At 35.5% G+C, this 14,936-nt stretch overlaps 1 protein-coding gene across 2 annotated transcripts in view; it reads left to right on the top strand.

The window, feature by feature from the left end:
- Positions 1-14,936, top strand: part of VAPA (VAMP associated protein A) — a 47,317-nt gene that overhangs the window by 15,356 nt on the left and 17,025 nt on the right. For both annotated transcript variants that reach the window (XM_045527228.1, XM_045527227.1), the window contains exons 2-4: positions 11,167-11,319; positions 14,221-14,324; positions 14,793-14,873. In XM_045527228.1, coding sequence (XP_045383184.1) covers positions 11,167-11,319; positions 14,221-14,324; positions 14,793-14,873 — 338 coding nt within the window. The remainder of the gene's footprint in view (positions 1-11,166; positions 11,320-14,220; positions 14,325-14,792; positions 14,874-14,936) is intronic.

Below are 14,936 nucleotides of genomic sequence, written 5' to 3'. Positions count from 1 at the left end.
TTGTTTTTAGGGAGAGGAGGCAGGCCAGTGCCACTTGGGACTGCCTTCTGGTGAGCTGCCTTAAGATTTTCCTATATTTTTGAAATCTCAGGTTCCAAGTTTTTTCAAACTTAAGTTCAGACTTTTTACTCAGAGGTCATATTTATATATGTTACATTTCTGTTTGTGAGGATTTAGGGCTGGGAGTAGGATTTTGTCTTAATGGCAATGACAATTACAAAGGAGTTAGGACAGAGTACCTAGTGGCAGGAAATGTTATAACTACTAAAGAAGGACAACCCACATAATGAAAAGCTAGAGTTATTTTAATTATAGATTTTTTTCAACATAGGAGTGCAAATAAATGTAACCTGTATTGTGTGCGATTCTCTTGTTTTATACAGGGCATTATCACTATGAACAATGACTTTTCATCTTTAACATAGAAAGTATCTATCGAACAGTACCTCTGATTGGTGATGAGTATAATTTATTATCAGGTGATCTTAAAATGGACTGTTTCAATAATTATTTTCTAAATATTAAACTAAGCAGTTATATTGGGCAAATGACAGGATTTTTCTCATTTTTACGATTAAGTTTTAGAAATCCTCTCAAAACATGAGTATTTGTTTTTACATAAATTGCTTTGGATGTTCACTTTTCCATCAAAACAAATTTTCACTGTTTATTCAGTTTTTTAAGGTTTCAGCTTTTTAAGGTTTCACCAAGGATTAGCTTTCCTAAAAAATCCTTTTTATTGTTTTGCATAAAGGAAAAATGTATGCAGTTTAAAGAATTATCAAAAAGTAAATACTCATTACTCACCATTCTGGGTGAGAAATAGAACTTTTGTCAGCATTCCAGAAAGCCCCCTTGTACTCTTTCCTAGTTATTATACTACCTTCTTCTTCCACTGCAAAGTCTTTATCCTGAGTTGTGTATATGTGGTAGCCACTTGTTTTTCTTAATGGTTTAACCAGCTAAGCATAGCAAAGAATTTTCAATTAATAAAGCAGATTATTGGTATAATGCAGTGGTTCTTAACCCTATTTGATGTCATATCTCATTTTCATAGTTTGTAATGTACCCTTTATTCCAGAAATGAAATTCATGTATAAAATTATCTACCAACATACATCATTAAAAAATTTAAATATAATGCCCTAACTGTAACATAAGGAGAAATAAAAAGGAAATAATTTTATAATGGAATATGCATTTCAAGTGTAAACATTTGGGCATGACTACACTTGAAGACATAATAAAGTAGATGCTTGTACATACTTACAGTGAGAAAGTTGGGGTTTAAGAGAAATAAAATGAATTCTCTGAATAATGCTTACGGGTTTTCTTTAACATTGCTATAAGGGGAAAATAAGAATATTTATGCATATAGGTAGAATATTGTGGATATGTCATCTACGCATGTCTGCTGACTAATACAGATGTGTTTTCCTGGTGATTCAAATGTCATGAGTGGCCTTTGCTGTTGGTGGAATAATTTTCTGTAATGGTGAACTCAGCATTTTAAATTTTGAAAAGACTGAATTTTTTTTTTTTTTTTTTTTTTTGAGACAGAGTGTCACTTTGTTGCCCGGGCTAGAGTGAGTGCCGTGGTGTTAGCCTAGCTCACAGCAACCTCAAACTCCTGGGCTTAAGCGATCCTACTGCCTCAGCCTCCCGAGTAGCTGGGACTATAGGCATGTGCCACCATGCCTGGCTAATTTTTTCTATATATATATTTTTAGTTGTCCATATAATTTCTTTCTATTTTTAGTAGAGATGAGGTCTTGCTCAGGCTGGTCTCGAACTCCTGACCTCGAGCCATCCACCCGCCTCAGCCTCCCAGAGTGCTAGGATTACAGGCGTGAGCCACCGCGCCCGGCCGAAAAGACCCGAATTTTTCCTGTTTACACTATAGCTGAATTCCTGGAAAAGAGATTTTTCACCAATGTGAATTTACAGGGGAGTATTTGGAAATTCGGTGGTGGGGGACATACTGCTTCGTTGTGTGAGTCTTCCCTAGCATTGCAGAATGTCTGTGGTCCTGTTCCCCTCATATCCCCAACTGTAGTACTATTCAATCAAAATATCAAACAAAAATACCTTGTAAGGGGTGGTATCACCAAAAGGATTATATTTGTAGCACTTTCAGTTAGTTATATAACTTCCCTTTTCTGAGGATCTGGAAAGGTAGATTTCATCAGACCTCTTTAATTGCGCCCCTCCCACCATCTTTCTATCTCACCTTTACCTGCCGTAAAATTCAATGTAAAAGTTTTGTGAATATTTACCTATGTATGTTTTTCTGAGGTAGAATATAGCTTTCATCAGGTTGTCAAAGGATTCTATGACACATAAAAATGGACCAGATGTTTCTTCCCAAGACCTTTTTTAGCTATTAAATTTGGTTATTCTTGTGCTAACGGTTATCAGTGCTTGCTAATTTTCCATTTTAACCAGGAAAATGGGCTCAGATTCTGAATTGTGTCCACTTAAGAATTTTGTTTTGAATCGGTGAGGTTTATTTCTTTTGACAAATTATCTTCATCTTAAGATGGTTTGCATTTTATGTCTAGAAAGACCATGATCTATAATTGACCATTTATAATCCCTGCTGGGCAATAACTTTAATTAGGATTTCCGAATTCATACAATTCTTGTGGAGTTTGTTGATGAAAATTGACAATATGGTCATTTAAAAAATCAGTTTAAAAATTAGTTATTTTATTTTGGAGAATTGACATTGGCTTTTAAAGTGGGAGAATTAAAAAATAAGTTGAAAATTTAAATATTAAAATACCATATGTAATTATATTATTAAAATACAGGATTGTCCAAAATTAAACTTTTGTGAAATGTTTCTTTTGTCATGTCATTAAGAAATTGGATTTTTATTTTCATCTGTGCTTGCTGCTAATGTTAAAGTCCTAGTCAAAATAGTTCTATAAAAATTGACGTTTTCAATTATTTGTAATAACTTACTGGCTTTGAGAATGTTAAGAAATGGAATTTGTCTTTAAGACTCCTATTTTATCAGTTTAAAATGAGTTTCCAGCCAACCATTTTGTGGATTCATGTAGTAAAATGCACAGATTGGAGTAATTTACTCTTATACCAGTTGTATGGGGGAGTTGTTAATCATCGCTTGTCAAAAAATGCAAGCAGTTGGCATTGAAGAAGTAGCAAAGGATTTAAGATACTCTAAAAATTGAATGCTTAGTTGGACTGTATAAGTAAGTAGTTCAAAAGATTGTACTTCATAGGTATTATTTGTATACTTTTTTCCCATAAAACCATGCCTACTTGTTCATTTAAATGGTTATTTTATATTGAAATACTTTCTTTTCTGTTACTAGTTCTTTACCTTTATGCATTTTATTTTCTCTCATTTCTGTCTCCTCCCTCTCATCCCAATTCCAAATCTTTATTTCTTAGAAAATATTGTATGACTCACAAACTTTAAGCATAGGATAAAGTCATTTTTACTTTCTTAAGGACTTGAAATAAGTACCTTTTAATGACCTTACCTTTATGAAGTCAGTTTCTTTTTCTGCTCTTGCTGCATCAGGTAGATCTGTTTGTTTTTATCTGTAATGCCTCTTTTCATTTGACTGCGTTTTTTTGTTCCCCTTCAGTCTTCTGTCTTACATATTTTTTCAGTATTCAATAAAAAGGGAAAGTTTATCTGGCAGAGTTGGTTGGGGAATTTTGTGAATCTGGGCTTCCATAATATGAATATTTTAAGGTTTTAAAAGACGTGCCTATTCTTGTTTAAGATTTAAATAAAGATAGCCTTTATAATAGTTGTCTTTGATTTCAGTCTTCTAGCCTTTAAAAAGAAAAATACAAATTTAAATTTGATTGTTTTTAGAACCAATTACAATTGTTTTTGAAATAGTTAGAAACATGTGGCTATTAGCATTGAGACATGTTTTAAAATTTTTCTTCTGTCTTCAATTAACACATAATGTGGCCCACTGCATGCCTGCTGTGCCAACTGCCCATGACTACCATAGGAGAACAGGGAGATGCATAAGAGCAGCGGTGTTAAAGGCTCACAGTGCATCCCCCTTTCTCCTGCCTGGTTAATCTTCCAGAGTAGGACTCAAGCATGCCATCCAGGAGACCCCTCTCTCTGTTCACTGAGCAACAGAGTTCTCAGCAGAGGAGAAAAGGTGTCCGTAAAGCTGTCTGTCTTGTGTTGAGGGAAGAGATTCCAGATGAGAAGGAACTAGTATAAGAACTCTGGCAACATGAAAAAAACAGGCTATTTTAACACCCCTGAAGGATCAGGATAATTCTCCAGCGATGGACTCCAACCAAAAGGAAATTGTTGAAATGTCAGATACGGAACTCAGAATATGGATGGCAAGTAAGATCAGTGGGATTGATGAGAAAGTTGAACGTAAAGAAACCAAAAAAATAATTCATGACATGAATGAAAAATTCTCTAAAGAGATAATATATGGGCAAAGGGGGAGGGGGGAAAAGATAATATAAGAAAAGATATAATGGAACTTACAGAAATGAAAGAGTCATTTGGGAAGTTTCAAAATACAGTGGAAAGTTTTAACAACAGACTAGACCAAGAAGAAGAAAGAATGTCAGAGCTTGACGAGAGGGCTTTCGACTTAACTGAGTTAGTCAAAGATGAAGAAAAAAAGATTCAAGGAGAAAGAAGAGTCTCTGAGAAATGGGGAGAAGAAAAAGCGAAAAACATGGAAAACCTATTTGAGGGAATAATTCCCTGGTGTCACCAGAGATTTAGACATTTCAGATACAAAAAGTCATCAAACACCTGGAAGATTCATGGCAAGTAGGACATCACCAAGTCATCAGTACGGCCAAAGTCAAAATGAAGGAGAAAATCCTATAAGCTGTGAGACTATAGTAGCAAGTAACTTACAAAGGAAAACCTATCAGACTAAAGGCAAACTTCTGAGTAGAAACCTTACAAGTCAAAAGGGGTTTTGGGTCCCATTTTTAGCCTTCTTAAACAGAATAACTGCCAGCCAAATGAAGGAAAAATCAAGTCTTTCCCAGACAAGCAAACACTAAGGGAATTTGTCATCACTAGACCTGCCCTACAAGAAATGCTTACAAGTGCTCTATACCTGAAACAGAACAATTGATACCCAACCAGTGTAAAAACACTCAAAAGTTAAAACAGCTCTTATAAAACAGTAATACAAATGAGAAAACGAAGTGACTAGGTAGCAATCAATATGATGAACAGAATAGTATGTCACATATCAATACTATAACAACATTGACTGTAAATGACCCACTTAAAAGATATATATTGGCTGAATGGATAAAAACACAACTCAATATACTGTCTCTGAGAAGCCCATTTAACTTGCAGAGATTCTCATAGAGTTGAGGTAAAGGAGTGGGAAAAAATATTCCATGCAAACAGAAACCAAAAATGAGCAAGAGTAGCTATTCTTGTATCAGATAAAATAGACTTTATATCAACAGTGATTAAAAAAAGAGTCATTATATATGGCTAACAAACATGTGAAAAAATGCTCAACATCCCTAATTATCAGGGAAATGCAAATCAAAACCACAATGAGATACCACTTAACTTAGGTGAGAATGGCCTTTATCAAAAAATCCCAAAACAACACATGTTGGCGTGGATGTGGAGAGACAGGAACACTCATACACTGCTGGTGGGACTGCAAACTAGTGCAACCCCTGTGGAAAGCATTATGGAGATACCTTAAACAGATTCAAGTAGACCTACCATTCGATCCAGCAATCCCATTATTGGGCATATACCCAGAAGAACAAAAGTCATTCTATAACAAAGACACCTGTACCCGAATGTTTATAGCAGCACAGTTCACAATCACAAAGACGTGGAAACAACCCAAGTGCCCATCAATCCACAAATGGATTAGTAAACTGTGGTATATGTATACCATGGAGTATTACTCAGCTATAAGAAATAACAGTGATACGACATCTCTTTGGTTCTCCTGGAGAGAGTTGGAACCCATTATATTAAGTGAAGTATCCAAAGAATGGAAAAACAAGCATCACATGTACTCACCAGAAAATTGGTTTCCCTGATCATCACCTAAATGGACATCGGGGAAGGATACCAATTGGATATCAGACTGAGACGGGTGGGGGGAGGGGATGGGTGTATGCCTACATGATGAGTGCGTTGCGCACCGTCAGGGGAATGGTCATGCTTGAAGGTGCTGACTCAGGGAGGTGGGGGGTGGGGGGAGGGGATGGAGGTATGACTACATGGTGAGTGCCAGGTGCACTGTCTGGAGAATGGACACGCTTGAGGCTCTGACTCGGGGATGGACGGGACACGGACAATGTATATAACCTGAGCTTTTGTACCCCCATGAAGAGCTGAAATAAAAAAAAAAAAGAGTCATTATATAATGATAAAGGGATCAATTCGAGATGATATAACAGCCCTGAATATATATGCACCTAACACAGGAGCGCCCAGATTCATAAAACAAATTCTGCTAGATAAAAGGAAGGAAATACAAGCAGCCTTGTATTAATGATAGCCAGGGACTTCAACACTCTACTGATAGAACTAGAGAGATCATTAAGGCAGAAAATCAACACTCGGCTTAAACAGGATTCTAGAACAAATGGACCTAACAGACATTTACAAAATGTTGTACCCCAAAACTGCAGAATATACATTCTTCTCAGCACATGGAACATTTTCCAAGATATATGTTAGGCCACAAAACAACAGCAGAGAAAAAATTATAATCTGTCAGGTTTATTTTCAGGCCATGGCAGAATAAAACTAGAAATCAATTGTAAGAGGAACTCACAAAACTACACAAACACATGGAAATTAAACAACCTGCTGCTCAGTGATCCTTGGGTCAATGATGAAATCAAGGCAGAAATTTAAAAATTTATCTAACTAAATGACAAACGTGACAGAAGCTTCCAAAAATCTCTGGGATACAGCAAAACCAGTGCTAAGAGGGATGTTAATGGCACTAAATGCCTACATCAAAAAGACCACAAATTAACCACCTAGTGTCACACCTCAAGGAACTAGAAAAAGTAGAACAAACCAAACCCAAAGCTAGCAGAAGAAAAGAAACAACAAAGGTCAGAGTGGAACTAAATGAAATGGAAGCCCCCAAAACAATATAAAGAATCAAGAAAACAAAAAGTTGGTTCTTTGAAAAGATAAAATCACTAGACCACTAAGTAGATTAACCAGAAATATTAATAGAAGAGAAAGGATTCAAATAAACTCAATCAGAAATGAAAAAGGAGAAATTACATATGATACCATACAAAATATTTGAGTCTACTATGAAAACCTTTACACACACAAACCAGAAAATCTGGAGGAAATGGATAAGTTTTTGGAAACATGCAACCTCCCAAACTTGAATCAGGAAGAAATAGAAATTCAAGACCAGTAATGATTGGAGAGATTGAAACAGTAATAAAAAAATCTCCCAATTAAAAAAAAAAGACCAGGATTCACAGCCAAATGCTACCAGACGTACAAAGAGCCGGCATCTGCCCTACTGAAACTGTTCCATAACATTGAGAAGAAGGGAATCCTTGCTAACTCATTCTGTAAAGCCATTATGACCCTGATACCAACATCAGGTAAGGACATAACAGAGAAAGAAAGCTATAGTTATATCCCTCATCAACATAGATGCAAAAATCCTTACCAAAATACTAGGAAACCAAACCCCGCAGCATATCAAAATGATAATTTTTCATGATCAAGTGGCTTTCCTCCTAGGGATGCACAGATGGTTCATCATACACAAATCAATAAATGTGAGTCACCACATAAAAAGATTAAAAGCAAAAATCATGTGATCATCTCAGTAGATGCAGAAAAAGCATTCAGTAAAACCCAGCACCCCTTCATGATAAAAAGCCTCAACAAACAAGGCATAGAAGGAACATACCTTAAAATAAAGCCACTGCCACGTTATACTGAATGGGGAAAAGTTGAAAGCATTCCTCTTAAGAACTGGAACAAGATGAAGGATGCCCACTGTCACCACTTCTATTCACCATAATACTGGAAGTCCTAGCCAGAGCAATCAGGAAAGAAAAAAAAAATAAAGAGCATATAAATCAGGAAAGAGGAGGTCAGACTGTTTGCCAGTGATATGATCTTATATCTAGACTCCACCAGAAGACTGTTAGAATTGATAGAAAAAATTAAGCAAAGTCTCAGGTACCAAAATTAATGTACATAAACCAGTAGCATTTCTATATACTAATAACAGTCAAGCTGAGAGTCAAATCAAGAACTCTACCGTTTACAGTAGCTACAAGGAAAGTAAGATACCTAGGAATATACTTAACCAAGAAGGTGAAAGATCTTTACAAGGAGAACTGTAAAACACCTATGTTCTTACAACATCTGTGATGAAAGAAATCATAGAGGACACAAACAAATGGAAAAACATCCCATGCTCATGGATTGGAAGAATCAGCATTGATAAAATGGCCCTACTGCCCAAAGTGATTTATAGATTCAGTGCAATTTCCATCAGAATACCAATGTCACTTTCACAGATTTAGGAAAAACAGTCCTAAACTTCATATGGAACCAAAAAAAGGCCCAAATAGCCAAAGCAATTCTAAGCACAAACAACAAATCTGAAGACATCAGGTTATCTGACTTCCAGTTATACTACAGGGCTGTAGTAACCAAAAGAACATGATACTGGTATAAAGGTAGACACATAGACCAATGGAACAGAATAGAGAACCCAGAAATAAACCCTTATATCTACAATCAACTGATTTTCAACAAAGCAGACAAAAACATACACTGGGGAAAGGACACCCTACTGGGAACATTGGATAGCTGCATGCAGAAGAATGAAACTGCATCCCTGTCTCTCACCATATGTAAAAATTAACTCAAGATGGATTGAAGATTTAAACGTAAGACTTGAAACCATAAAAATTCTAGAAGAAATCATAGGAAAAACTCTCCTGGATATTGGCCTAGATAAAGAATTCATGACTAAGACCCCAAAAGCAAATACAGCAACTATAAAAATAAACAAATGGGACTTAATTAAAATATTTCTGCACAGCAAAGGAAATGATCAGAGTAAATAGACAACCTACAGAATGGGAGAAAATACAAACTGTACTTCCAACAAAGAGCTAATATCCAGAATCTATAGAAAACTCAAACTAGCAAGAAAAAAGCCCCATCAAAAAGTGGGTGAACCGCCTGTAATCCTAGCCCTCTGGGAGGCCGAAGCGGGTGGATCGCTCGAGGTCAGGAGTTCGAGACCAGCCTGAGCGAGACCCCGTCTCTACTAAAAATAGAAAGAAATTATCTGGCCAACTAAAAATATATATAGAAAAAAATTAGCTGGGCATGGTGGCGCATGCCTGTAGTCCCAGCTACTCGGGAGGCTGAGGCAGTAGGATCGCTTGGGCCCAGGAGTTTGGGGTTGCTGTGAGCTAGGCTGACGCCACGGCACTCACTCTAGCCTGGGCAACAGGGTGAGACTCTGTCTCAGAAAAAAAAAAAGTGGGTGAAAGACATGAAGTTTTTTTTTTTTTTTTCCCAAAAGAAAATAGAAAAATGGCCAATAAAAACATATGAAAATATACCCAACATCATTAATCAGGGAAATGTGAGTTAAAACCAGAATGAGATACCACCTTATCCCTGTCAAAATGGCCATTACTAAAAAGTCAGAAAAACCGCAAAAAAACAAAACAATAGATGGTAGTGCAGATGAGGTGAAAAGGAAATGCTTATATACTGTTTTTGGAAATGTAAACTTAGTACAACCTCTATGGAAAGCAGTATGGAGATTCCTCAGAGAACTAAAAGTAGACCTACCATTTGGTCCAGCAATCCCACTACTGGGCATCCACCCACCAGAAAAGAGACCTGCACCTGAATGCTTTTCACAGCACAGTTCACAATTGCAAAGATAGGGAATCAACCTGAGTGCTGTCAACTGATGAGTGGGTAAAGAAAATGTGGCATGTGTTATGTATATATGTATATTTATACACATACACACACACATACCCCCACACCCATCCCCCACACCTATGGGTTACTACCAAGCCATGAAAAGGAATGAAGTAATATCTTTTGCAACAACTTGCTTGGGACTAGAGACTGTTATCCTAAGTGAAGTATCCCAGGAATGGAAGAACAAATACATGTTCTCACTTAAAGGTGGGAGCTAAATGAGAGATATATAATCAAAAAATGGTGTAATGGACATTGAAAACTAAGGAGGGGAGAGGGTGGGAGGAAGAAAATTCTGCCTGTTGGGTACAGTGTACACTATTCCCGTGATGGGTACACTGAAAGCCCTGACTTTAGCATTATATAAATCTGTTGAAATTACAAAAAAAAAGATTTAAACCCACACCTGACTTCAGGCATTTTAACCACTAATAAGAATAGCAAACATTTAAAAATAATTTTATTTTGTTTATTTTGTTGATTAAATTAATCTGCATGCTCTACCTTTAGGCTTTCCTTCAACCAAGAGCAAAATGGTGGCATACCTCTGCATTTGGAAAATTGGGGTTATGCTGGTTTAATTGCAGCAGGAATGGATCAGCCTTTTGGGTGCTTTGTTTTGTAATTTTATGTTTGGGTACAGAGCTAGAGCTTAAAAACTTTGTATCTAGTGCATGTGACACAGTACATATAATAAACACTTAACAAGTATGTGAGTGAGTGAATGGATTGATTGAATTGATTAAGCCTAATTAAGACGAAGCAGGAACTCTGTTTTCATAGGGTGTAGTATCTTCAGATGTTGAGACTTTTGCAGTTGGCCTAGTAAAATGAACTTGGCATTGGTTTGCAGACCACTGGAAAATTCCAACATTTTCAGTAATGTGGTAAGAGCATACTGTAAGAATACAATTATAGATGTATTTCATAGTTTGAAACTTTCAGAAGGCTTTTTTTGATATATATTTACTGTAGAAATTTTGTGAAACATGGTAAAGAACGAAGGAGAAAGTGCGACTTACTTGACCTGGAGAAAGGCACTATTAGCCAATTGGTGTATTTGTGCAGACAGACGTCAACACGTAAATAAAATAGAGATTGTATACGGTCAATTTTGAATTTTTTTTTTGTTTTGAATGCAATTAAAATTTTTTTTCCTCTTTAATATTTGAACCTTACAGGCCCCTTTACAGATGTAGTCACTACAAATCTTAAATTGCGAAATCCATCTGATAGAAAAGTGTGTTTCAAAGTGAAGACTACAGCACCTCGCCGGTACTGTGTGAGGCCCAACAGTGGAATTATTGACCCAGGGTCGACTGTGACTGTTTCAGGTAGCAAATCATGTCCTGAATATGTGTACATTTTAATTTTGACATTTTATGATTATGTTTAATTTGGTTTAATTATTTGGGTTTCAGCTGGAGGGAGGGAAATAATTCTTATGTTACTCTGGCTTTGCCTTTAAAGATGTCCATATCCTACCATATGCAAACTGTTGTGGAAAATTTCTCACCCTCGTCTTGTGAGGGGAGGTATTTGTAAGTAACTATTGATAAGTCATCGTTGTCAATTTAAAATGTTGTATCTAGCTTTTGTTTCTGTAACTCACGACTACATTTTTATTATTTTATCTTTGAAAAATCACATCATTTTTTGTTATTGGTCATTCTCATTTAGATGTTGAGCTTATTACATATTGCATGCAGCTATAGAAGAGTTGTCATTCTTTTGCTTAAAAAAGTACAATGCCTCTTTTTTTTGCCTATTGTATCAAATCAGGTGAGTCTTCATGCCTTTCATTGTGAATGCCAACAGTGTCCTGCACTTGAAAACTTTATTTTTGTTACTCTGTTATGTCTGTCTGTATTTGTAGTTGAAGAAATATGCTTGGTTCCTGTAATACATGGATTCCTTACTCCTGCTGTGGAGTCAGTCTATGCTGGTGCCATAGTTAATGCCCTCTGTAAACTGTTCCTTTCTTCCCTCAGATAGTCCTTCAGATTTCTGAGGACGATTCTCCTTAACCATATATCTAACATACCTGGGAAATAGGAAGCAAGTATGAGAGTGTATATGGTTACATTATGGGAGAACCTCTTAAGTTTGTAACAGTAGTTCTCATCTCCCACTTTGTGTTGTGATAACATGGGGAGCATAGAACACACGTGAGTTCATCTCATATCAGAATCTCTGGGGGCATGGCTTAGAAATATGTACATTAACAACAACAACAAGAATGCCTGGGTGATCCTGACAAGCAATCCTAAAATACAATTCTGTATCAGTTTTCTAGTTTTCAAATCCAGAGCAGATTAAAAATAGCAAATTATACAGAGAATGAGAATCTAGAGCAGGCACCTTGAGAGTATTTAGAGGTGGAACCTGACTACAAGGGTAATAAAGGGCAGACCACAGTCACAGTTCTTGGTGACACTAAATCCTCCCTCAGTAGGTATAGGCCAAAACTAAAGAGCTAGGAAGCTCTAGAAAAGATGTGAGTCTTGTGGTAAGGTGGCCTGGGAGGAATCCTTTCATGTTTGCTTGCATAGTTCAGTTCATCAGTTCCTGAAAAAGACAGATGGGCAATAAGATAAAGGAAGCAATGCATACATTCTAGATATTGCTCTCTACATCTTTAAGTCTTTAGCTAAATTGGAAGGAGATAGAATTATTTTAGTCCACGTAGTTAAACATAGTTTATTGGTATAAACAACTATATCCCTAGGAATCCATAAAATTGTTACAGAATGACTTTTCTTTGAGGGTTCCAGATTGCCGGAGTTCAAGAACATTAATATTTCTTAAGAAAATTTATACTTTTCAAAGGACTTTTCTCCACATAAACCCATTGCATTGAGCACCTGACTTACTGAAAACTCCAAACTAATTAATGATTACCTAGCATGCCCTCAGATTCCTCTCCTCCAATTTGAATTTAGCTTTTTTAGTTTTTAGTGTAGTGCCTGTCCACTTAAGGATTCATTCAGCTGTGCTTCCTCCAGCAACCTTCTCTGTTTAATTCTCTCTATTACGTGTTCGTTTCTTTTTTTCCTGTGTCCGTTCAGCACTTAGTTTTGTAGATTTGCTCTTTTAATTTGTACATATTTATATTTTTGGGATTGGCTTCTCTTGTTATATAGTTTGCAACCTTAATTAGAGTATAATTGTCATAAAGTTAACCATGTTTTAAGCTTGGTTTTTATTCACAAATTTTTGGTTCATAATGATTAGCCTATAGTGATTGCTCAGTGAAGGCTATTAATGGAATTTTATTGTGCCTTCTCTTGGTTCCCTTGAAAAATCTTTTTTAGCCAAGATAGGAGTTAATGGACTTTTCAGACATATCTAATGAATAAGATTTTCTTATATAATTGTTATTTCTTGCATTTGCTTAATTATATTTGTCTTTTTGATGTATCTTAGAAATAATCTAAATATTAGCAGGGAATAAGTTCTACAATACCATATACATATTTTATATAACTCTTGGCTTATTATTTATAATCTTTTATATTGGATTTATGTTACTTAAGTTTAGCATGACTTATAACCCCTCGGAGCCTTAAATAACCTAAACTGAAAATCATAAATCATTAGAAAAAACTTGAATGTTATTATTGGGACTGTAGAATAAATTCTAGAGATGAAGAGGCTATGTGTATGCTTTGTTTTCTTAGAAGATTTAAGTTGTTAAACTCTTTTTGAATAGGTGTTTATTTAAAATCCATTTTAGAAAAATTAGTGATATTAAAACATTAATATATGGCAGTGTTTATTTTTTCAGTTATCAAGTATTTCTCCTTTAAATACCCCAGTTGTCTAATTTTAAAGTATCATGAAATACTAAAATGAAGCCTAAATTCACATAATAACTAGTTTTATTATAATAAAAATGATTTAATCTGGGCTTACAGGCAATGTAGTAGTTACTGTTGGCAAAGTTTTGCTTTTACAAAGTAAGTATAGAAGGGACAGTCATAGATTGATATTTATTTTTTAAATAGCCATTTGTTATTTTGTGGGTTGTAAAAGACTTAGTAAATCAGAAAGGTGGGCAAATTAAAAATAATTAGAATCAGTAAAGTTGATTCTGGATCCTTGATGTAAATAATCTAGTATTTGATTTCTTGAACTTTTCTTGGTTGTCTTGAAATTTGCATATTAGTGAATGAGGTAATAAGAATCATATGAAAACAAATGCAGAAGACAATATATCTTTTCTTCTTATTTAGTAATGCTACAGCCGTTTGACTATGATCCGAATGAAAAGAGTAAACACAAGTTTATGGTACAGACAATTTTTGCTCCACCAAACACTTCAGATATGGAAGCTGTGGTAAGTATAGAAGTTGAACAGAATTTATTTTGGGGAATATAGTTTAAACTGTTGGTTATGTTTAGTACTCAATAGAGCAACTTAATTTTTAGAAATTTAAAATTAAATTTAGATTTAAAAAAAGTCAGTAAATCTGTTGATTGTAGATAATTCTGACTTAATTTCAAGAATGAAAACTTTCAAATAGTATTTTTAGAAACAGTTTAGAAATGCTACTACTAAGAAGAAAGTCCTGTGATTCCTAGTGATGTCAGTGCGATTTTAATGGGTGGTGATAGTAGCTCTAGAATTACATAAAAGTTTTGTGACACCAGCAGATAACGATGGCAAGGTGATCAACACAGAGTGCAGCATTGTATTCTAGCTGAGCCAAGCAGTTACACTCGTTTCCTGTTTGTCCCTTGAGGTGAAACCTATTTGCCATGATCATACTTCCTATGTCTCATGTTTGGTGTTGTTTATTTTTAGTGGAAAGAGGCAAAACCTGATGAATTAATGGACTCCAAATTGAGATGTGTATTTGAAATGCCCAATGAAAATGATAAACTGGTAAGTAGAAAAATACAAGAAAATTGGAAGCTGTTGAGCTCTCAGTTTCTTTGGTTGACTTTG

This window comes from Lemur catta, chromosome 16 (assembly GCF_020740605.2).
Source record: "Lemur catta isolate mLemCat1 chromosome 16, mLemCat1.pri, whole genome shotgun sequence".
Classification (NCBI taxonomy): Eukaryota; Metazoa; Chordata; class Mammalia; order Primates; family Lemuridae; genus Lemur; species Lemur catta.
The sequence above is the reverse complement of the archived record's forward strand: the minus strand, read 5'-3'. Positions and strand labels throughout refer to the sequence as shown.